General features: G+C 37.6%; 2 protein-coding genes across 2 annotated transcripts; both read left to right on the top strand.

Moving 5' to 3' along the window:
- Nucleotides 1-2,126: 2,126 nt before the first annotated feature.
- On the top strand, nucleotides 2,127-18,758 carry cers6 (ceramide synthase 6). Its single transcript, XM_054615288.1, has 11 exons — nucleotides 2,127-2,441; nucleotides 3,613-3,718; nucleotides 3,835-3,965; nucleotides 9,468-9,525; nucleotides 11,433-11,483; nucleotides 11,608-11,700; nucleotides 14,666-14,794; nucleotides 15,090-15,196; nucleotides 16,422-16,578; nucleotides 16,760-16,783; nucleotides 17,804-18,758. The coding sequence occupies exons 1-11, from the start codon at nucleotides 2,272-2,274 to the stop codon at nucleotides 17,963-17,965; spliced, it is 1,188 nt and encodes a 395-aa protein (XP_054471263.1). The 5' UTR covers nucleotides 2,127-2,271; the 3' UTR covers nucleotides 17,966-18,758.
- Nucleotides 18,759-19,682: 924 nt separating this feature from the next.
- On the top strand, nucleotides 19,683-25,617 carry nostrin (nitric oxide synthase trafficking). The gene is made up of 16 exons (XM_054615274.1): nucleotides 19,683-19,749; nucleotides 19,924-20,009; nucleotides 20,113-20,196; nucleotides 20,406-20,468; nucleotides 20,561-20,642; nucleotides 20,742-20,804; nucleotides 21,659-21,757; nucleotides 21,850-21,975; nucleotides 22,464-22,562; nucleotides 22,644-22,769; nucleotides 23,217-23,325; nucleotides 23,491-23,579; nucleotides 23,684-23,809; nucleotides 24,783-25,041; nucleotides 25,141-25,233; nucleotides 25,319-25,617. Exons 1-16 carry the CDS (start codon nucleotides 19,723-19,725, stop codon nucleotides 25,453-25,455), a joined length of 1,668 nt encoding a protein of 555 aa, XP_054471249.1. The 5' UTR covers nucleotides 19,683-19,722; the 3' UTR covers nucleotides 25,456-25,617.
- Nucleotides 25,618-25,773: the final 156 nt, after the last annotated feature.

Here is a 25,773-nt window from a genome sequence, read left to right as displayed (position 1 = left end):
TTTGACCTCACCTCCTCAGAACAAGTGTCATCTGGCGGCTGCAGCGCGATGAGAGACGCAACCCGGAAAATAACGGACCGTGCTCATGCGTGCGCACACACACGCACACACCGCAACGCTGCCGTACCGGTGACATGCGGGTTCATTTCTCAATGACTCAATACCATCTAGACTGCATGCTCAACACACACACAGAAGGACTTAGATTGGAGTAAATATATAATATAATATGATTTTAGGAGACTTCAAAGGCATCCTGATTTTAATTAAATAAATTAAAAAAATTCAGTGATTTAATTAAGCAACTGTGTTATTAAAACACTGCCGCAGAGTTGATTTATTATTATCAGGTAAAATGACTTGCTTTGTGTGAGACAGTAATACGTATGTGTGACGATTTCTTAATGTCACATGGAGTCAAGACCGCATGAGACGTTGTTGACTCTGGCCACTAGATGGCGCCACTAACTCTTTATATCGTCCAGTAGTGTATGACGACGACTGGGTCACAAACCAGTCGCCACTGATCCATACTGGAGATTTAGGCAAACATAGAAAAAAATGAAAATAGACATACAGTACCAGTCAAAAGTTTGCACACACCTTCTCATTCAACTACTTTGAAGAATCTAAAATATAAAACATATTCTGGTTTGTTGAGCATTTGTTTGTTTACCACATAATTCCATATGTGTTCCTTCATAGTTTGGATGTCTTCAATATTAATCTACAATGTAGAAAAAATAAATAAAGAAAAACCATTGAATGAGAAGGTGTGTCCAAACTTTTGACTGGTACTGTACGATTTATCCGCAACAGATTTTTTTGATTAATTAATCTGTTAAAAAGCAAATTAGAATATGAATATGTGTTTTGGAATTTAATTTGTAATGTGCAAACAATTATACTACATATTACTTAAATAAAGCACCTAGCAGAAAGTGTATTATATATTATAATAGTATCTATTACAATACTTGATAACATTTAGGCAAATGATAATTCTGTATTATGTATGGCATGCAGCACATATAAAACATTAAAACAAATGATGTATATTGTGTATTCTAATGCTCATGTTTTGTACTCTGCTCATGGAGCATATTTGGTATAAATGAGTTGCCAGTTGTCACCAAGCTAAAACTAATGCAATAACTATGCAATAAATCCTACCATCATGAAATTATGATATTCAGTGTTAAAGTGGTAAATCTGTTTAATGATGTTTTGACTTAACCTCAAGGTAATTTTGGAGGCTGTAGTTCTTATAAATTGTCTTATATTGGAATAAGTTTCTCATCGTTATAAATGGTTGGACAACATATTAAGATAAAATAAGATAATCCTTTATTAGTCCCGCAGCGGGGAAATTTACAGGATTACAGCAGCAAAGAGGATAGTGCAAAACAAGAGACATAGTAAATTAAAAAAACACGAGATCAAAATAAGCAAATGAGCAATAAAAAACAGTAAAAAACAGTAAAGAACAGTAGAGAATCCACAGTAACTGAAATATTATATACCTCTCTGTATAATGCAATATAGTCCAAGAGCCTTAAGATACATATATGCATACACAAATGAAGTTTATAGGTGCCCCAAGCTATAAAGGATGCTTAAAAAAAAAAAGTACAAAACATCAGAATACTAGGTCACATCATTTATGAACTCTACATCCCGGAGGTCAACTATAGACTATCAAACTATCAATAGGGGGCGTAGTTTGCCAACATGATGCAGTCTGCTCTTTCATGAAACAATTTCTTATGTGTTTAATATAAATTGTGTTTTACTTAAAAAATGATTAACATTTAATGTGTGCTTGGAAATAATAATAAATGAAAGGAGACATTTCACATGGTCAGCAGGTCATTTGGGGGGGGGTTCTCCCATAATCTAACAGCAAAATGAGTAAAACTATTAAACACAAAATACAAAAAAATCTTTAATCAGTGAGAAAACATGAGTTGCACTCAAAAGGTGCAATACAAACATGGTTTACCTTTGAGTGCACGGTGGAGGAAGCCGGCATAACGCGCACCGACCGTACTGCATGACATTTCAACGCACCAATCAGTCGCGTCGGAGCTGATTGAGTCTACTTCCCTACACAGGGAGAGCTGAGGGGAAGCGGACGGCCGGAGATCTCCAGCGGATATCTCAACATCAGCCGAGTCTGCACGGTCAGATCGCCTGAGAGAGACCTCCGGGACACAGCGGGGCCATCCATTTCTCTTTTCCAGCCCGGTCACGGTGCTCTGCTGCAGGGAGATGGCCGGTATTTTGGCGTGGTTTTGGAACGAGAGGTTCTGGCTTCCCCACAATGTAACCTGGGCTGACTTAAAAAACACAGATGAGGCAACGTTCCCGCAGGCGGAGGATCTGTATCTGGCGTGTCCTTTAGCATTCTGCATCTTTATGATTCGCCTGGTTTTCGAAAGGTGAGTCTGTGCACATAGAGACACATCCAGGTGGCGGGCTGTGATCGGGGCTTTTGTTGTGTCGGTGCAATGCTCCGGTGAACGACGGCAAGCACACCCGCCGTCCACGTTTGTCAGTGTGTTCTCTAAACAATGGCATCTTATCTGGTTAGCCCACAAATCACCACGGTTGATCATCGTACTTTCTGCAGGCCTGCAGCATCACGCGCTGTCTGCATTTGATGCTTCTGTCAGAGCACACACACACACACACACACACACACACACAGTGCAGCCAAGTTGCCATATACCTGCCCAAATCCAGTTACTGTCCTCTCAACTCAAACCCCAAATCCATACAAAGAGTCATGCTGGAAACAGGCTCTTTAAGCTGATCCGGGTGGTTTGCTTTAACTGTACTATCTATCTATCTATCTATCTATCTATCTATCTATCTATCTATCTATCTATCTATCTATCTATGACTGTTATCGTACAAGCATGAGGATACAGTAAAGCACAGAGCCATGTTAGTCACAACAATGCATGCATATGTGGGTCAGAAATCCCTTGCAGTGAGTGAGGCCTCAAATTTTCCCAATAAACTCCTCACTCATGTTCAGTATTTACCCCTGCAAATATAGTGTGTTTAAAATATAGTGAATATAATCTGAAACCAGAAGGAAACAGGCTTAATATATGACTTAAAAGCGCTAAATCTATGAGATTCATATATTTGTTGCATATTGTTAATTTACATAGTTAATAACTTAAGTTGCTGTTAGCCAAAACAAATGGGATTCATGTGTTTTACCAGATGCAATCGGAAATTTGCATATGATTTGTAAAGGGGCTTATAATGCCAGATGCTTTGTGTCAAAATGGCCCAAAAAAAAATATCTTCAATTCTTTCTTTGTTCTACATGGAAATGTCACCCTTTCACAAGACGACCTGGGGAAGACAACGTCTGGTCGAAATAGTGTCATGTCCCAGTAGAGTAAAAGAAGAATATGGAGCAAGCAGATACAGATATTTTTTACCCAGCACCTGCAAAGAATTCATGTATATGCATGATGGTGATTGCATACCTGGTGTTCCCATCATTAAATATGAACAACTCAGAATTAAATTAACCTCAAAGATAATGCCCATGTGTTGATATAGAAGTGTATTGTGATATTTTAATTGCAGGTTTATAGCAAGACCATGTGCCATGGGCCTGAAGATCCAAACCAACGGGCCACAAAAAGCACAACCCAACGCTATCCTGGAGAAGGTTTTCACTGCTATAACCAAGGTGGTGCATGTGTTCTCTTCATTAGTTTAATTATTTTTAAATGCTTCATCTCATGACATTTGTGCAATAATGAAAACTACATCTAAGATAATGGAGTGTTTATCTTCTCTTGCCAGCACCCAGATGAGAAGAGATTGGAGGGCCTGTCCAAGCAGCTGGACTGGGACGTGCGGACCATCCAGCGCTGGTTCAGACAACGCCGAAACCAGGAGAAGCCCAGCACTCTCGCCCGATTCTGTGAAAGCATGTAAGGCAAATCACTTTTAACGGGCAGACAGTATACCCTAACTTAGCTGTGAGCAAGTCTCTGGATATAAACTCGACAGACTTTTCCCTTGCCTGAGGAGGTGAAGACCATATCTGCTTTATTGTTGTAATTTGTATTATTACTTTATTGATGGTTACAGTTGATAGTGAAACCGATTTAAATAGGCTGCAATGCTTTATCAATTACCCATTACATGGCAATAGTAAAAGCAGGCGTTATGTTCCGTGAAGTTTCATGTTCCTGCAAGGGACATTTTCATATTGTATGGAAACAAACATAAACATCAGGGCTGCCTAAAAGCACATATTAACCAAAACAACATGTTTTACATAATGGTGACAGTAATGTTAAGATGACCTTTGGGGCAATAACACATTTTCATTGTGAATTAATCTTAATTGATTCATTTACAAAATGTGGAGAATTTGTGTTAAGATGGCCATTACATTTCCTGAGTGACGTCTTCATACTGCTTTGTTTATATCACAAACAGTCCAAAACCCAAAGATATTAATTTCACAATGTTACAAAAAAAGAGCAAAGCAGAAAGTCCTCACATTTGAGAACTGGAATCGGTGCATTACTGAAACAATAATTAAATTATCAAAGTGGCTGATTATTTTCTATCGATTGTTTCAGCTCTCTGGACAATCAGAAGCGTAAATTATTGTCCTTATTATTGTATTCGTATCAGTTTGTTGCACTTATTGTATTCGTATTAGTTTGTTGCACTTATTGTTTTCGTAGTAACTTGCTTCTTGCTCTGGATTATGCTTTTAGATGCTTGTTTAAGAAAGGAGATGCACTTATGACTTCTGGTGACTAGTAGTTCTCGTGAATACCTATGTTGAATACACTTATTGTAAGTCGCTTTGGATAAAAGCGTCTGCTAAATGACTGTAATTTAATGTAATGTCCTTTAACAGCCATCGTGATGGTTCAGTTTTGGTTAACTATTACTGTATCTTTCATGGCTTATCGTAAACTTGAATGCTGGTGCTGCTGTGGGACAATAGTGAAATGTGTCCCAGTTCAAACCAACAAAGCGACCCAGGCTGTAAAGGAGAACTGGCTTATCTGCAGTAGAGCATTTGCAACCGAGGAGATTGTAGTTACTTAGCTGTTAAAGGCCAACAAGCGAGTGGGGCTGTCAGAACAGAGTCATGTCTGACACCAGTAGAGCCAGTCTGTCAGTTTGAGACACAGGGAGCCTCACATCCTCTGATCCGCCTGAGGCTGCTGTTCACTCAGGAGAACATTGCTAGCTGATAAAACCACTGGACTCCCATCACAACCTCACAGAGGAATCTCTGAGAGCAAACCTGCTTTCTTACACACCAGAAAAGCCTGAGTTTGTCCTCCTCGTTAATATATGTGTGAGCTTTTTGAGCGTACTTGAGCTGGAATTCAGTCGGGTTAAGCAAAAAAAACTGTACCAAAGCTGTTATCTGCATGAAGCATAATTGACTGCAGAGACAACATTGGGCTTTGCAATAGTTTGGCCAGGTTCGGTCTCAGTTGCTTACAGTGCAACTCTCCAAACGGGGCAGGCGTCAGTCCTTCCAGCAGTGATTGTGCTCTAATTAGGCCCTCATGCACAGCTGTTGCAGACTGATAGCATTCTTTGTCTCTCAGTCGTGGACGGCTGATCTGTTGTCTATCCTTTTCATTATGCAAACAGAGAGTATGTAGCAGACACATTTGCTGTGGAAATAATGAAGACTCTTTATAGAGTTTGTTTACCAGCTATTGTTACTGCCTCCCTTTCTCTGAGATATACAGCAAATCTAGCTCCAAAAAGTTCATATGTTCACTAGTTCACATGCTCAACAAGTATTGTTTTTTTTTTTTGCTTCAAGAATCCTACAGCAACATTTTTCTTTATTTTATTTTTTTAAAAGAGCAAGTGAAATCTTTTTAAAACTTTTTTAAACAGGTGCTTTTCACTTGTAGCAAGAAATGATTTAAGAAACGATAGAATGGAAAATCACTAGAACCAGTAGTATTATTTCACCACAGTGGCAGAAGTTATGAAGTTATTATAAATTATATTTAAAGCCTTAATATGACAATAAAAAACATTTTCTTCAGTGTAGTTCTACCAGAGACTCCCTCCTCCCGTCCGTTTTCCTTGGTAGGGCAAGCTGAGGAAAGAGCCTGCTTTGATGTCCTCAATAGCCGCTCGTGTCTGATCTCATCTTCATCCTTTCTCTGCTCTGCTTTCACTGAGAACAAATAAATGATCACAAGCAAAATGATGCAACTCTTTTAACTATTTTAAGATATAGAGACGGGGCATTTCATATTACTAAATATATTTTACTTGTAGTGCCTGTCTTTGGCTTCAGTTAATATTTGATGTATGATAAAATGGAATGGTTTTCAATGTTTTTTGACTAATTTTTCAATTAAAATCATAGTTCCTTTTGAAATATATATATATATGTATATGTGTATGACATATATATATATATATATATATATATATATATATATATATATATATATATATATATATATGTATATGTGTATGACAGCAAGGCGGCGAAAAAGCACAATTCCAAAAATGTTAAACAGTCCCTTTTTTTGCTGTTTTGCGGTGGGGTGTAACTGCTATGCCTCATTTCATAGTTTTACCAAATGTTTAAAAAAAAAAAAAAAAACTTCATTGCCCTATTACTGCAATATCTTAATTTGACATTCATCTTCTTTACTTTCATTTTATACAAAATTAAAGTCTCCAGTTTATTCTCAAAAACGGAAACATACATTTATTATCAGCTGAGATTACCTCACCAATAACCTCATTGCTGCTCCTATTATCAATATGTTGGTTTATGACTGCCATAACTTTCAACCAACACACCTCCCCACAAGCATCTTATTAAACACCAAGCCAACAAGTAATTAGCATGTTTGTGCTCAGCAGATGCTTATAGGACAGCTAAGAGATGAGCCATTCACATGTGTTTTTGAGAGAGGAAAGCCAGAACCATGTTTTTCCATAAATTAGTTGCAGTCTTCTAGTACATATTAAAATAGCTGTCCATTAACACGCTTTTTCATTTGGGCAATTTGAAATCACGCTTTGTAATCAAACCAAATGAGACAAATACACAAAGGTGGATGGGACAGTTATTAACACCTGAAGAGTAAAGGAGGTGTTACCGCTTTTTTTTAACAGCAAAGAGAGAAAAATATCAAGGCTTTTATGCAACTGAATTTTGATCAAAGCTTGAGCTTCATGACTAATTGTTATATTGAACCATCCAAATGCAAACAGACTACCCACCTGAAGAAGTGACATGGTATTAAATGAGCCAGCATCATCTCCTTTTTATTATTTGATTACACTCAGAATAAAGCCAGCCTCATTACTGAGTTTTTGATCAAATCACAGTTGTTCACCCTGCAATCTATCTTTCCTCTAATGTGATGCTTTGTCCAAACAGGTATGTTTGATTTAATAGTGATCAGTGGATCTGTCCAAGTATCAAACCGACTGTCTCATCGGATATTTTGAATAATAATTAATGTATAATCAAGCTATTATGAGGGATGGTTTTATGTACCATAACACATTACATAAACCTTCTCTTATTGTGTCATATAAACTAAAATGTGTAAGTTGTTTACAGGACAAGTTCATCATAACGCAAAAAGATAATTCTGTTAACCACAGTTACAACCCAGCACTAATGAATTTAGTTAGTAATTGGCTAGTTTCCACTACATCATGTGCAGAAAATAAACAGCAGCTTATTCTAGGATGATTAAATACATTTTATTTTATTTTTCCCACAACCAATCTTTATCAGCACTGCATCTGAAAAAGAAACATAACTCACAATGCTAAAATAACACCTGTGCCTGACTTAGGAAGAAATAAAATCTATTCTCTGGAAGCAGTTGTGAGCATTGTGATTGTACATATATAGCAGTGATTCAACATGCACTTGAAAAAGACGTGATGAACCAGTTGCCATGCAACAGTCTTAACTGTGAGCCAGGTAGACTTGTCCAATTAATTTGGTTTTACAATACTGTTGATCAAGCACGGAAAGCAGTTAATGACGGCTTCCACCGGCCTTATGTTAACATGCCTAAATTCAGAGCTACTCTGAATATCTTGAACAAACATGAAACAACTCTCTGATGGATGTACCTACACTGAGAAGCTGGTTTATCCTGCTCTATTTTTGAGTGTTCATGTCATGTTGTCTTTTGAGGCTGTGGATGTCAGAATGTGTTTGATCTGAGGTCAGATAGAACAACCACACGGCAAAACCTCTCAGGTATGCAAAACCTGACATGATGATATACAGCTTCTGTCACGGCAATGAGAGTCATCAGCCCATGTTTTCTTTCACAGAAACAAAAAGTTTGTTTCACTTCATGAAGTTAAGTCATTGCACTGAATTCAGAAGTGTATGTTATAGGATTATATTCTAGAATATATGCTCCACTGGGGGGAAAAAAACATTTAATCTAATCAATTACAGATTTGTCAAATGCTCTGACAATAACACACTATAGGGTTTATGTCATTTAAATGAGCTTTTGTTCCTGGTACTAAACACATATATGGCTGTGTCTGATGCAACTTCCAGAGTAAGTTAGAGAGGGGGCTTGCTAGTTGGCTAATTTTAAATCCTTTCTCCCATTTGCTGACTTTTTCAATTTTGGTATATATGCACATATACCCGCTCAGCAAGGCTTTGATCAGTGAAGTGTCAGTTGAAGCAGTTTCTTCTCTGCCTTTAAGCTCAGACCTCATGATCACTTTCCCCACCATTGTGTTGTTGAAGCTGCTGTAAATCATGTTCAGGGTCATATAAAATACACAGCATGTCAAGATGGGCTGGGAACAGTGCGAGTGTCTTGTCTTTGCCCCCAGACCTCACCAATCTGAAGTCAATGATGTCCCATTTTCAGTGACTCACCCCTGACTGCAGATGTGGGGAAGTAAGAGAGGCTCACTCCACTTCAAATTTCTGATTACAGGCATGAGAGCCACATAGTGTGCCACAGTGTGCTACACCTAGGGACAAAACTACATAAGTAGTACACAGAACAAGTTGTGTTCATGAACACATCTCCTGGTATTGTTCGTATTTTGGGATGTACCATAATTATGTGACTTCAGGATGTGATGCAGCTAGATTTTTCTTTACAAATTGGTCTTAGCATATTAAAACACTGGGCTTTTCTCTCTAATTAACTCTAAGAAATCGAAAGTGTAAAGGGAAAAAAACCGCTTAACAAAATGAATTGTAAACATACTGCTCATCTGGTGTAATGTCTTGAGCACTTGGAATTTCATTGCAGGGTTCCTTCCTATTTAGCCTATGGTCAACTAAATACCACTACCATTATGCCCCAAAACAAAAAGTTAAGACTGCAAAAGTCATGTAAACAAAACGTAAACAAGACAAATGTTGAGCATTATATTCATTTTCTTTTCTTATTTGTGTCTTTCAGGTGGAGATTTACATTCTATCTATACATATTCACCTATGGAGTGCGTTTCCTTAAAAAGGTAAGTTTCCTTAGAGACAAAATGAGCACCAGCCTGCTGTTATGACTGTTAAAGTTAGTATGAGTCACTGAGGTTTAAATCTATTTTCTACAGCACATTTGGAAGTACATGGCAAGCATGAAAATCATGTGGTTTCTGGCATAGTTACTGCCTAGTCATAAGACTGGCAAGTAAAATTGATGTTCTGGAGTAAGGCACGTATTTAAGAAAGGCTATTTGTAATATAGCCTAGAGCAAACAGGGTTCATTCATAATGGATCTTACAAGGAAAGGGGGAGTAGTTGACAAAACAAAAAATATTACCAATGCTAAATAATGTTGCGATTAAATATGCAGTCAATTTTACACAAAGATGTAGGGTTCAGTGATGATAAGTCTTTCTTTTTATCGAGAATTCATATTTGCCATCCATGGTCTGGGTGCAATTTCAATGGTGAGGTTAACGTTACTTAAAATGCCTGCTTGCAAAATAATGACTGATGTGAGGACTATATTTACCTGTTGACAGTTCATTTGTAAATGTTACATACATTAAGAATGCATCTTAAGAGTGACTAAAAGATGCTGTGTGTTTGGAGTAAAATATGGTAGTTTCTTTAATATCTTTTCAATAATATTGTGATTGGGTTGCATCCTGGCTCTTTTTGGCCTATGTTAACACCACATGCTGCATCAGTTAGCCTTTAAGATAAAGTTTGGATGCTTTAGCTAGATTTGACATTGATGAGCATCATATCCATATGAATAAACAATTATAGTGTGTGTATATATGTTTCTAAGACACCAACAAACCAACTGCAATGCTGGCGTGCTAGTACTTTTTGGGATTTGTTTATTGAGCTATCAAGAACATTAGCTCAAGCGGCTAACTTTAGCCACATGTATGCTAACGTTTCAAACAAATATGATACCAACTCAACATTCAACGTTCACTGGGTTTGGGAAAACCAAAAATGTTACCAAGGTGTCATTGTAATCTCTCGGATGATCCAGTGCATAATGCAAAGCATGTTGGAGATTACAGCGTTCAAGCACTCTCAGTAGAACAGCTCTCATTGTTAATAAAGTTTAAACTACACTTGAGAAAGTTTAGAAATTGTGATCAATTTGTCCAATGTGCCAGCTAAATACTTTTGAAATAAGTGACTGAGATATATTCATATATTTCATTCATATATTCATGGAAAAGCATAAATGTATAATTAACAGAGCAATAGTTGAGATATCCAAGTGGGGAGAAATCTATCGAAGACACAAGTTGCATGACAAAGCACCAAAAAATAGTTCATTCTCCCACAATTCCTGCTGCAGGCTCCAGTTTCTGTGGGATTTATAAATAGAGCCGGTCTGGAGAGGAGTGCAGGAGACATAAACTCACAGTGTCATAGAGTCGGTCACAGTAATGGGTCACTGTTTGCTTATAAAACATTGTTATGTGTCACATTTACCATTTCTCTTGTCGTACTGATGTTTGTTATTTTTATTCTTATTCTTATGTCGTTACTCTGGACTTTACATGAGGATGAACCCCCTTTTGGTTCCTTTGTAATACAGCTATCTTTTTACCAAATATCTTATAACAACCATTTGGTATTTTGAAACCCCTTTAATTTCATTCAGAATCCATCAAGGGAATTATTCATTTTTCAGAGTTCACATTGATATTCATGTGTTAGATCTGAAATTACATATCAAATTGAACTCCAACTGTATGTGTGGGAGCAGGATGACACTGCATTAATATTGTAGATAATGGAGCTTGCTCTTTCTAGGTTTTATTCAAAAACATCATATGAGATTTGTCAGTGATCAAACAACAAAGTCTTAACATTTTCCTAGGAGATTTTCCTTTTATATATTGAGTGAAAAAGTATTGATTTTGAAGTTACTCTTTTTATTTTCTGCAGACTGCGTGGCTCTGGAACACTAAAGAGTGCTGGTACAACTACCCTTACCAGGTGAAAGTATTTTAATGCACCCATCCTCAGTAATCACGATGTCAAGTCAAGATGACCTGCATTAACAAAACCACCTACTTCTCAAATACTTATTTTAACCTTGTTGCTTTTTGTGTTTATGCAGCCGCTGACTGTGGACATCCATTATTACTATATACTGGAGCTGTCCTTCTACCTGTCCTTACTCTTTTCCCAATTCACAGACATCAGGAGGAAGGTAAGAGTGACTGCAAGTCACACCAAGACATACATCACATATCTCCAATGACATGGATCATTGAATGTTTGTTAATAGAAGTAATGTTAGGTCACTTTTTTGTGTTAAAAACAGAACTTTCTGTTCGGTTTATGCCATTGCCGGGAGTTCTGTCCCACAAAAGACATTATATTCACAACACATCCGTTCCTTTTCTTACTGCCTTTACTCTGTAATGTTTAGTCTATTTGCTTGTGATCATTTGCTTTCCACCTCAGTGTTTTCTCACTGATGTGTGAAATAATAAAATATTGCAAGGGCAAAAAGGATTAACACTTTTTCAAACATTCAGAAATTGTCTCTGTCAAACCTCAGACTTTCCCCGCCCATCGGTGTAGTGTGTTTTTGTTTGATATTATGTACGCTTTTTTGTAATCACAGCACGTTAACAAATTATTGTACTTTTATAATCTGTGACATGATGGTGTCGTGCATACTCAGATATCATAAAGAAGTTTGAAGAATAGATCCATTTACATGATTTTTTCTTCACGTAATGACGTATTTTATATTAAGTTTGTGATTTATATAAATAATTATATCAGACAAGAATTCATCCTGATCGCAATAGGAAAAAGTTTTATAACACATTCATGCATACTCCACAATCAACACACATACCATATCACTAGTATTTACATGTCATTAATAGCACTGCTTTCTTTCATATATTAACCATTTTAACGTTCTGCCAGCAAGCTGCTGCAAGTGATGTTTACTTTACATTCATAACTACAAACCAGAATATAAGCTTATACTACATACACATTATGCCCATTGTACTCTAAATACAGTTTAAAAGGTCCGGCTTGGTAAGAACTGTTTTTTAAGAACTGAGATCAGCTTGTACCACCATTCTTCAACCCACTTTCATCTTCTTCTTTTTTTGTTATGAAAATGGCTACACTTTTGGTTCATTAGGTATCATTTTGCATGCTATCCAGCCATGATCTAACGTCTGTCTCCAGTTCATCCCCGGCTCCGCCCTCTCCACCAAAACACTGCACTCACAGCAGCCCCCATGATTCCATGCTGTGTATGCTTTCACTCTGTCATCTCTTTGTTGACTGTTGGCATGTTGTCTGTTTTTGTTTCTCCTTTCAGTTTTTTCATGCACAGTACTACACTGAGGAGGTCCTCTGCATCCCCTGCCAATTCCAGTATGTTCTCCCCGCACACTCTTGCCTTGCTTTCATTCTGTGTCTTGCATCATTACTCTTCCTTCTCATCTTCATTCTCATGCTGTCTCCATTTTGGACTGGTTCTGGTTGCTTTGAGCTGATTCATTTTTAATTTCTAATTACTTCTTTGCTTGAGGATTGTTTCCCCATGCCACTTGTCTGCATTGTTAGTTACCTGGAGGTTCATTAACGACTTTCCCAAAACTAATGGCTCTAACCAAGACAGGACCAAAGCCAAACTCTCATATATTTTCACTTTAATTTCAGCTACAGTTATGTAATTTTTTAAGATCATGTTGATCTGAGATGATCTTTCCTCCTGCTTGATTTTGATTTCACAGAGACTTTGTCATCATTTTCAAACAGTGGTTGATGGAACAAAGTACATTTACTGCAAGTACATTAATATACTTGAGTATTTCATGCAACTTTATACTTCTATTCCACCACAGGTATACAGTATATATACTTTTCACTCCAATACATTTATTTGACATCTATGGTCACGAGTTTGAAGTATCTAGGGAATATAGATGTCAGATAAATTATTGATAAATACAGTTTTTAGATACAAAACATATGATAACCCAAAAAAATATGATGCATTGTTATAGATTAAACTACCCAAACAGTATAGAACCATTAAAAAGTAGATCCACCATGACCGGCTACAACAGAAAACTACTGCTTTTTAAATTAGGCATCAATCATAAGGGTCTAAAGACATGATGTATAATAATAGTCTAATTTTCTGCATTGAGCACTTTCGATACTTAAAGTAAATTTTATTAATAATACGTAGGCCTTCTTTTAAAGGGCGGCCTGTTCAAGTTCTCCACAGACCAAGTGTGGAATGTGGACTGGTAGCTGGAGAGATGCAAGTAAATCTCCATGGCACTGCCGAGGCGCCTTTGAGCGAGCCACTAAACCCCTAGCTGCTTGGAGGGGTGCCTGTCACCATGGGCATCCCCATCACTTTAACATCTCTCCAACTGCATGTCTATGGGTCTTGTGTGTATTTTAGGCCTATATGTGGAGTGAAAAATTGTCATTTACCTCCGGGATTGATGAAGTAATTCTTCGTTAGGCATTTTTCTTATGTAAGATTTTCAATGCAGAAAATGTACTTGTAGTGCAGTATGTTAAGTAAAGGTGCTTTAAAACATGTTTTTTAAACCAAAACCCAAAAATGTTGTAGATGAACACGTATTTCAAACACACAAGTGCATCAGTGTGCATGAATGGTCGGACACTGAAGGCGTACTTTGTTTGTTTGTGTAAGTGATGATTAATCCTTGTCTAGTCATAACTTTTTATATCTTTTCAATAGCTTTTCCAGTCACAGTGGCATATGACGAACACAGCTCACCAGGACAGAGGTTTTATTCTGAAGGATGACGATCCACTGTTTTATCACATGTGCAGCTTCTAACTTGGGCAAAGCACATTTCAATTTCATGAATAATGGCCGTTTTGAAAATAGGCACCATTGTGCTGCACAGAAGTTCCAAATATTCAGTCGTCAGTAGGGCCTTTTTTTAAAACCAGAATTATTACAAAACGTCATGCATTACTACAAAGACACAAAGCTATTCTGTGTGTACACATTAGCCATGTCCTTTTGACTGCATCACGTCAGTACTGTACTAGATGCTCTGAGTGTGTACTTCATACAGTGACTCAAACAGCCGTGAGGCAGTACTTTCCCTAGTTGTGTGACATTTCTTTGGCAACTGTGTCCCCAGGACTTCCTGATCATGTTCCTGCACCATGTTGCAACAATCTCTCTCATCACCTTTTCCTACGTGAACAACATGGCACGAGTGGGAACTTTGGTCATGTGTCTCCACGACGCAGCCGACGTGCTGATAGAGGTGAGGATGGGTGAGAGAAGAAAAGGCTGTGGATGGAAAGATTGGCAAAGGAAGGCGAAAATGGTTGGGTGTGTGGGTGGAGTGTTTGGAGTTTACAAGCTCAACTATCCATCTTTATCTAAATGTAACTACATTCTTATGTTATAAAAAGTGATGGCAGATGGTATCATACAGACACAGTGCATGTTAAATATATTCTTTGTTGGAAACTAGAGCTTTTTATTTTTTTATTGAAAGAGATATTTCTAGTTGTTGGCATGATCAAATTAATGATTGTTTCTTTTTTACTATCAAGGCTGCCAAGATGGCCAACTATGCCAAATGTCAGATATTGTGCAACCTCCTGTTTGCAATGTTTGCAATTCTCTTCATAAGTTCCAGGCTGGGGGTTTATCCTGTCTGGTAAGTGTTTTTCTCTTCCCTATATACCATAATTAACATCCTTCCAAAGGCTGACTTAACTGAAATAGTGTTAGCCTCTCATTTATGTACAATACATTACATGCAGACAGCAAAGGACTTAAAAACCTTAAGCAGCAGATGCTCTAATCTAAGATGCTCTGCCCATTTTGACAGACCATCCCTGATAGTGCATGTTAATGCCATGAAGATCTCAGATCTTTTTTTATTCCTTTCTCCACAACTATTTATAGTTCAGACATATCTCTGGGAATTGTGTTGCTAAGTAATAGTTACTATGGATACAGCAGCTTTAACCTTTCAAAGCTAAACAAATCAACAAATGAAAAGCAGTACATTATAGTTATTGCTTTGTCACTGAAAACAGCGTCTAGCGTTTCATCTTATTGTTAAAACAGCAAAGGATTTTTTTTACCCATAAGGATCTTTTATCATGTTGAGGTGTTGCTATATTGCATTTAATCAGCATTTCAAGTTGTAGCCAATTAAAATGACCCTCCCTGATGATATTTGCCCAAGTCTTCTTGCAGACACCAGCAGCAGTATTATCACACCTTTCACCAGCAAAAGGAGACGTGATTTAGTTTGAGTCGGGCAGCTGCAGTTGTCTGGTTGTTGATTCTTAATCATCACAAAAATAATCGATTTCAGTGATCTAGATTCAAGATTGTTGTCTTTAATAATTCGGTCTACTCTGAAAAAAGCCTTTGTAAACGGCATAGTCTGTACAGCATTGTAAGAAAGCTTTTTTAACTTGTTTTGGCTCTCTGCCTTTGTTTCACTCTAATATGATTTTCCTACACCACATTTTCAGTCCACCCCCACCAAATCAGTAGTAAAGTTGTCATTACTGTAAAGCTGTTGCCATGGCTTCAGTATCTGGAGGATGATTCACTGACATCCATTTGCAGGAATTTTCTCAGGGATATATTTAACACGAATCCCTGAAGTTTCGATCGCATGTTACGTGAAGCCAGGCAACTGCTTTTTCTCCTCCATTTTATTTAATTTTCGTTATATGCAATATTTATTACATTAAGATTTAATCTAGTGTACATATATTGGATTATAACCCAAATTATTTTCCAAAGACACATAATTAAAGGGCATTATGTTTCATTAGACCACAAAGCCTTGTTTTTTTTGTTTTTTTTCTGATTACACATTAGTTACTTATCTCCCTCTCCCTCTCCCTCTGTTATGGAAGGATATTAAATACCACCTTCTTCGAGAGTTGGGAGATCGTAGGGCCTTACCCGTCCTGGTGGGTCTTCAACCTTCTCCTGATCCTGCTGCAGCTTCTTCACTCCTTCTGGTCCTACCTCATAGTGAAGACAGCGTGCAGAGCCATTTCCAAAGGAAAAGTGAGTCACTACACTCAGCCCCTCTTTAGAGCCCCTCTGCATAATCCTTCCATTTATACCTGTTCTTGCATAATAGGGTGTTTCGCTGCTAGTGCACATAGAGATACTGTTCAGTGTTGTCAATAGCCACTTTTGACTTTCTCTTTCTGTTCTCTATGTTTGCTAACCTGCATCGTTCAAGGTGGGAAAATGGAATCCGTTGCATGTAAGTAGCCTTAAAGGGGAACATTTTAATCTAAGTGTTGTACTGTGTGCTCGGTTTATCTTCATGTCTCTAGCAGCCATGTAATCATTTGCATTCATCATGATGATCCTGGTTTTCAATCAACCTCAACTTGATCAATGCATTTTAAGCTATGCCCGATAGCTCAGGGTAGGGTAATATTAGTCTTTTGCTAATACTACCACTTCAGTCCAGACAGATACATCTCAACTATTGTATGTATTTTGTACAGACAGTCATGATTCCCAGTAAAATTAATCAAAATAACTTTGGTGATGCTATGATGTTCTCTCTGGCACCACCATTTTGGGCTTTTAGTGAAATATCTCAACTATTAGATCTACTACGATGAAATGTTGCACAAACAATCATATCCCCCTCCGGATTCATTTCAGTAACTTTGGTAATCGTCAGAATTTCATCAGGTCAAAGTTTCCATTTGGCTAAAATATTAGCAATTTTGTATTGTCATTCCCATCAGCCTCATCCGTACTTTGTGTTTAGTGATAATTAGATAATTTTAGCATGCTAACATGCTACATTCATATGGTGAACATGGTAAACATTATACTTTCTAAACATCAGCCTGTTAACATTGTCATTATGAGCAAATTGCTGTGCTAGCCTTCGCATTTAGCGCAGAGCCTCACAGAGCAGTTAGCATGGCTGTAGCCTCTTCCTTCTCATCATTACCATTAGTTGTTTTTATTAGTATTCCTTTAATTATTTTGTCTATTTACTTGGATCAGAAAACTAATGGGAAGACTAATCAATAATGAAAATAGTCATTAGCTGCAGCCAAAATAATGTTGTGTTCAGAAGTCTCTTTGCATAAAGATTGTATGGCTTTTTCAACTTGTTGCCTGATATTGATTGGCAGAACAGCTCATGGTTTGTCACACAAAAGCCCAGTTGTGTCACCGCCATGCATGCCATAGATAATGACCCAGATAAGAATTTTAATGAGAAAAATGTAATCTCCAACCATCCCTCTCACTGCAGGTGTCAAAAGATGACCGCAGCGACATTGAATCCGGCTCTGATGAGGATGACAGCCCCCCACCCAATCACAAGCACCACAGCAGCAGCACCACCAACGGGACCAACAAAAACCACGGGACCAACGGCTACCTGACGGGGGCCCCGTATCCCGACGAACACTGACTAAGCTGATATCACAACACGGGAGCCATGCTACAGACACCATCCATCAATCTGTGTGCGTGTGTGTGAGTGTTTGAATGTGTGTGTGTGAGGTGGAGACATGAACAACATCGCCTGTCTGGTACTGGAAATTCTTGATAGATTTATGTGATTGCATATTTGTTATAAATTTGATTCTTTACTAATTTCCTCGCGCAATTTATTCTCTTCATCTATATATTTGCATCGAACTGCACTCAGTGAAATATCAAAGCACTCCTATCGGTACAACCCACTCTGTTTAGCCAACAAATGAAGGCATTCCACTTTATGGTGTAAGCATGCTACTCTAACATACAGTAGTCTGGCATACTGGGGGTGAGTTTTTCTTATGTTTGTGTCCTTCTATGTTATTTATTTTTTTATGAATATATTTTTAGATGGTGAGACATCTTTTTTACATTGATGTCAGTGTTAAAGAGGTAATTATTTTGACACAGCTGTTCTTTTCCCACCACACATCAAGACGAGTATAAGCAAAATACTGAAGACCTGGGTTTCCTTTAATGCTACACCCCCAAAGATGTGCCAAAATGTGTGAAGTTTACTCACATTTTAAAACACATTCTCCACTCAAACTGTATATGAGATGTCAATAACAGTGTTATGTGTGTGTGCATCAGATATGGCTAGATGCTGTATTCCATATTAAGGCATTTTGTTAAGTATTCTGGTACATTTCCGGCAAGCATTTCATTAAAGGCCATTTGTCCTCTTAGGAGGCAAGAGTTGTTTGAGTTATTCAATAAAAAAACATGGCAATTGCAAATGTGTGTGGGTCTGTTCAATAAGAGAAGCCTAATGAGAAAAGCAAAATTATTTTTTGCTCTGAATTTTTATTTTATAAAGAAATTAATTTCACCCTCAATAATGACTTGAGATTGACTAATATGCATTGATTATTAATGAATAAAATGAAGATATGACAAGTCCCATAAGGAGTCAGAACAGGAACATCGTTATTGGTATTAGTGACTTTTTTCTGGCCACATCTTTTTGTTTTCGTTCAGTCTCACAGCTATCATAAAGTTGTCTTCAGAAACAGTTTGCGACTAGCTGGTAAACATAGTGGAGCATTTAGCAGCTATAGAGACACATATTTCCCCAAGTTGGTAGGGACCAAAACAGAGTGAAAAGAGACTGAATATTGGACTTATATTTATCATGTCGGTAGAAACTCGACTAGAAATGATTGCAGTTAGGCTCGATTTCAGCTGGTTGTGTGAGTCAGCGAATGTTTGCTGACAAGTTTTGCATTCTCAACCTCAAGGGTGATAAATGTCAATGTTTTGTATTTATGCCTTGGTTTTGCTGCTCCCAAGTTGCCAAACAAGTATTTTTATTGCTGGTGTGATGAGGCACTAAGCCTTTTACCAATGAGTATAGCTGCTTTGGGCCAGTTTGTGGGGCCTATTCTTTTAAACATGAAATAATAAATCAACTTTTTGTCATAGAGCTTTATTAGTAAGCACCAAATGGCAGATAAGAGCATGAATTGGCCTTTGTATTGTGTTTATATTTCCTTTATTTATACATCCAGCAAACTGACTTGTTATCTTGCTTGAGTTTACATATGTACTTTATTTGTTTCCCTCTTACTGGAATTTTCCTTTGTATTGGGCACTGACAAAAGCTCAGGTGATTTCCGCATGAGTGACTTTGGGAGGAGGGTGGTCAAAGTTCCAGGTCCAAAGTCAATAAACAGCCATAGTCTTAAGATGAAGGATCCTATCAGCACCTGCTCTGTGAGTATTCCTTTAAAGAATGTACTTCTTCTTGTACCACTATACTTCTGGAAGGCACTGTTGTATAATATAAGACTTGAATGTGCATTTGAGTCACAGCTAACTTTGTATGGGTTTGAACTCAGTGGATTCAGGCCACTATTGCTTCATAGAGTCTTATTCTCTGTCTTTCAGTATAACCAACTCTATCAAAATGTAAAACAATTTTCAAAAACCGGGGAATACTTCTGCAAAGAACTTATGACAGTTTTTCAGCAAAGGTAGGTTTTGTAGAGTTTCGGCCTTCAGACTAACTTTGAATGGCGGCAGAAGTTACTGTTTGACTCAGTTATTGTCTCTCGCTGCGACCTTTTCCTGTTTTAGGGCTGAGCTGGAACTTACTTATGCCAAAGGACTACAAAAACTTGCCGGCAAACTCATCAGGGCCTCCAAAGGAATGTCAAAGAAGTAAGAGAGACACAGTGCTGAGTTTAATTTGGCTATGTCTTTTGTCTGTTTTGTGTGTAACTTGACTTCTTCCTGCCAAGTAATGTACAGAAATAATGGCATCATAGGAAATAACATGCGCTTAGCAAGTTAGATGTGATCAAAACACATGCAGTCGGCGGGCTAGTGAGCCCACAGCTCTAACCTTTTCATGCTGGCTCCCCACTCAGTTCCACCTACAGTGCCTGGTGTCATGTGTCAGATGAGATGTACTCGAGAGCAGACGCCCACAGGTAGTAGTCAACCAGAGTTCATCTCATGACTGTGCATCTCATGATTAAACTAAACACTTGGAGTTAAATATGGCGTGTTGGTCTCATTTCAGATCATTAGGAAATGCATTTCAGCAAGAAGCAATCCTGGAAATACGACAAGTCTTAGACGAGCAGAATAAGAGGAAAAGGCCTGTATGGAATGATTTCTTTATCTTTGTATCCGTAAACAGTATTTGTTTGTTCGAGCTTCCAGTCATAATGTTTCTCTGACCTTTTCTGTGCTTTTATTAGCTTGACAGTGTCATTGAAAGAACTGGAAAAATTGTTACGGCTAACTGGAGTGAGCAACTCAAGGTAAAGAAAAATAAAACATTTAGTAGAAATATGAATCAGCTAGAAAATGATTATTCTCATGCTGAGCCAAAAAAGTTTAATTCAGAAAAAGGCTTGTGTGACAGTCAACTACTATGTTATGCAAAATATAATGAAGGCTTTAATGTAAGTTATATACCTGAATAATGCAATGCATGCATCAATTTTCCTTTGTTGATAATGCATCATGATGTGTTGAAACAGTTAGAAGCTCAAAAGTAGGATCACAATACTATTGCATGACAGAATATAAAGTATTTTTGGTACTATTAAGAAAGTATTATGACGGCACCATAATGTTCACATGACTTTAATACTTATTGATCACGAGTGACTGTGAGGTTTGACTTTATGAAGTAAACTGTAAAACTGTTGCAATAAAACACCAAGGTTTATAACAACTTTAACATCGTAGGGTAAATGTGTTATAATGTATTATGGAACTGTTACAGATGAGTGATTTGTAGACAGCTTTACTGTTATTTTTCCAAAACAACATATATGTCTATCTCTCTTTCAACTTAAATTAAGTATGTAAAATTTGCAATAATTGAATAAATAGCATGAATGGAATAAAAGATTTACAGAAATGTATATAAATGATCCAGCCGGCAGCCATTTATTGGACTATATACCTTGCCACTCCTGTACATAGCCAGTTTACACCGGCTCAAATTAAAATCCGACAGTTTAAAGTTTGCTTTAAAGAGACCCAACCTACTTCACTCACACATGGCATAGAAAAGTGCTGAAGGTATTCAAATATATAATTCTTTATGATTTGGTATATCACTGATATGTTAATGTGGATTTGTGTGTTTCCTCTTCTAAAACAGATAAAGAAGAAATTGCTTGGATTAACAAGAGAGCATGAGGCTTTGTTCAACTTTGTTGAGAACAACAGGCAAATGTGCACAGAAAAAGAAAAACAAAAGGTTCAGTATATCATTACCAAACCAATTTATATCTATATTTGTCAAAAGCTGCCTAGGAATTTGCATTATTTTTGTCCTGCTGCTGACTACAGATGCTGAACAGGCTGACTAAGTCGGCAGAGACGCAGGCGCGGGTGGATGAGGAGTACTTTAATGTCAACATGGAGGGTAATCAGATGAGACTCAAGTGGGAAAATACACTGAAAAACTGCTACCAGGTACGGAAAAAATGCTCTCCTGTTTCTCACACTGTGGACATTTAGCTGTTCTCTTATCCAGAGTACCTTTTTGTGAGTGAACATGTAGGTTCAGTGTCTTGCTCAATGACACCTCATTTGTGGTAAGAGCTAAACCAGTGAGCTTTTGGTTGCAGAAAATGCTCTATAAGCAGTGGGTCAGTTTACCGTCAATATACGCTGTTTGGAGCACCAAATTACCACAATCCAGAGTCCAACCAGTGAATCCTTCAACTTATTTCATGCTGTTTTTCCCTGGGTAGCACACATTTTATCTGTGTGCAGCAAAGAATGTTGGTTTTGATAACTATTGATTTCCATTCACTATGACCTTGTTTTCCTCAGTCTTTTAATTGAAAGAGTTTTAGATGCCAATTATCCAAAAGACGGTAAATGACGAGGACAGGACTCTGGATAGGGCTTGAATGTGCTCCACACAAGGCATCATGGTGCTACTTCTGCTTTTTCAGATCATACAGGAGCTGGAGAAACAGCGAATTGAAGTTCTGTGCAACATTTTGAATAGATACAACCTCCAAATGTCCAGCTTTGGACAGACCCTCAAACATGTAAGGCACCCTGACCTCCGTCCTGCTCAATATTCACTAAATCATTGATGGATTGTTATAACATATATCTGCTACTTCTAGGGCCAAAGAAAGATAGAACAGACAGTCCAACAGGTGGACATGGATGAAGACATACAAACCCTGGTGAAGAAAAACAGCATCACAGCTGAAGATCACAAAACTGAGTTTCTGATGGCCGATTATTTTGTAAGTCTGAAATGTTTTGCTCTGAAAAGCCTGTCTGCAGGTCACAGACTCACCCATTCCTCTCTGCAGGGGGTGTCCTTTATACGGAGGTCCAGTTTGCAAGCCACAGAAATAAAGACGTATTTATCATTTTGGGACAGGGCCTTACATAAAGGTTGTGTTTTTTTAGTGTGCTTCTATATATTTTTACTGTTTTTAACATTTTGTTGTGTTAATAATTGTATTATCTAGTTGTCAGGTTGTTCTCAGGTCTCACTTGAAAATGTGATATTAGCCAAATCCCAAAGGACATGAATGTGCAAAGAGAAGTGCAGTAGTGACAATAGCATGTTTGTAAAATTACCAACAAATGCTCATAGTCCAAAAAAAACCTTGTAGCTTCGGCACAATGGTAAGTTTTAGACCTTCAAAGTTATTGATGCATGATCTATGTTTTGGATGCATCAGGAGGAGGACAGCAAATCACTGATGGCCAAAGACCGGAGAAAAGAGGCCATCAAACTCAAACTGCAGCGTCTGGAGGACAGTATTACCAAAACAAAGAAAGACCGTGAAGGCGAGTACAGCACAATATTAATTAAATAAAGCATTCAAATTACACAATATAATCTGATGGGGGTTGAAAAAATCCATTCTTTCAGTAAAGCTCGGTGATTCATAATGGACAGTACGTGAGCTCATTCACTTTGTTTCTAAGTCACCTTCAACATTATCCTTGCAGGAATTGAAAAACTGATGAGAACATATTCTGAAAATCCATCTTTTTCAAACCAAAAGAACCTTGAGGAAACTGAACTGCAGATTGATGAGGTAAGCAGTGTACAGTGTTAAGAGTGGATGTATGTATGGAGGTGTGTGCAGATCATAAATTAGATTTGCTGAAGTATTCACTAATGCCATCTTGTTACTTGTAGAGCACTCTAAAACTGGATCTCCTTGAAGCCACTTGCTACAAACTCTCTGTAACACTGTCGGAATTAGAGGGGAAACCTAAGACCGTTCACCGATTTAGTGAAAGCATTGTGAAGTGGAAAGATAAGGTAAGACTACATGCATCATTTTAAAGACATGAGGTATGTTCTGGAGTAGTGGTAGCTTAAGCATAACAGCGTATAGCATTTAAGAGGATCTATCGGCAGAAATGGAAAATAAAATAGAATAAGTTTTCTTTAGTGTATAATCACCTGAAATTAAGAAATTTTGTGTTTTCATCGTCATAGAATCAGCGGCTTATATCTACATGAGGCGGGTCATCTTAACAGAGCCGGCCGTAATGTTTCTACAGAAACCCAGAACAGACAAACCAAACACTGGATCTAAATAGGGCCATTCATGTTGAACACCTTAGTTTTCCTACACATGGGAGAAATTGATTTTGGTTGCAATCTGAAACATCATCGTTAAATGCCGCCAAATAGTACACACTGCACCTTTAACATATTTCAGAGGTGCATATTAATAAAGCATTAAAAGCAGAACAATTGAAACTACAGTGACTTACTTGTAAAGAATAATGGACCGATGACATGAGAAAGAGTTTTTTACATTTCCTGGATAAAAAAGGATAGTGTGAAAGGTTTTTGCTGATTGTGAATCAGCCTGTCATACTTCATATTTAATGTGATCATGCAACAATTGCTAAATTGAGGACCAGCTGTGTGGTTGACTTTGATTATGATAGTTTAATTAACAGGTATTATAAGACTGTGATTCACAACCCTTTTAGTCAGATGAGCTCAAGTTCCCCTCAAGACCACCTACACGTGTTTTAAATCTTTAAACGTAATATCTAATACTTTTACTTTTAGTTTGCATTTGTACTATTTTATTTGTATTATTATTCAATACAGCCCATCACAAATTTACCTCAAAGGGCTTTACAATCTGTACAGCATACACTATCCTCTATCTTTAGACCCTTTTTCATAGGAGCTAAAGTATGTGCAGAAGTACCTCTAGTTAGGAATCAAAGTTATCAGATGTTATGTAACACAAACTATGCTTCTGTCTCAGGACTGTGAACACAGCGTTGTTCAACTGACTCGTCCAGTCAAACTCAGGAGAACCCCATTCAGATCCCAACAGTCACTGAGAGCGTCCATCATTTACAAAGGGCCGGCTCAGTTTGTGTCACAGCTCAAGTCTGAGGAGTCTTTACCGAGTGCCAACAACCAAGTTACTTCACTGGCTGTAACACACGAAACTTCAGCTGTAGAGTGTGGCAGTACTGTTAATGGAGACCTGCCTCACAATGATGATGACAAAGAACAAGGTAATACATTTCCAGAGTACTACAAAGATTTATTTCTATTCAGCACATTTGGAATTTCAACATGAAATTAAAGCAATGAAAAATATCAACATTTAACAGCTCAAATAACACCGGAGCTGTGCAGTATAGGAAAATGCAAGGCCTTGTACAATTTCACACCTGAACAGGAGGATGAGCTGACTTTGAAAGAAGGTAAATGGTATCTCAAGTGCAGATTATATAAAACAGTGAGATTGTCAATAATCTAATAAAAATGACTTCGATTTTTGTTTCACAGGGGATCTTCTAGACATTTATGGAAAGGAAGAGAATGGTTGGTGGTTTGGCAAACTTCACGGGAAGACAGGCCATTTCCCTTCCACCTATGTTGAGGAGCTGCCTGTGTTGAGCAGCGTCAAATCATCTGATGCCTGACTGACATAACTAATCTACAACGAAACATATGAACTCACCCTAAATCAAAACGATTCACCTCTGCAGAGCCGAAAAATTGAATGAATAATAAAACATGCTCCTCTGCTGTTAGCTGGGATCTATGATTTTCTGACTGCTTTCTCTAAAGTTATTTTATAATGCAGTTAGAATTCATAGTGTTTTTTTTAATACAAAAATTATGTTTTTCATTATTTATGCCACATTTTGTACAAATTAACTCAACTATGGTGAGTGGTTAATATGTATTTAAATAGGTTAATATGATACAAGTAAAAACCAAGCCCAACTAAATAAAAC

Source organism: Anoplopoma fimbria, chromosome 16 (assembly GCF_027596085.1).
Source record: "Anoplopoma fimbria isolate UVic2021 breed Golden Eagle Sablefish chromosome 16, Afim_UVic_2022, whole genome shotgun sequence".
NCBI lineage: Eukaryota > Metazoa > Chordata > Actinopteri > Perciformes > Anoplopomatidae > Anoplopoma > Anoplopoma fimbria.
This window is presented reverse-complemented; position numbering and strand designations above follow the sequence as displayed.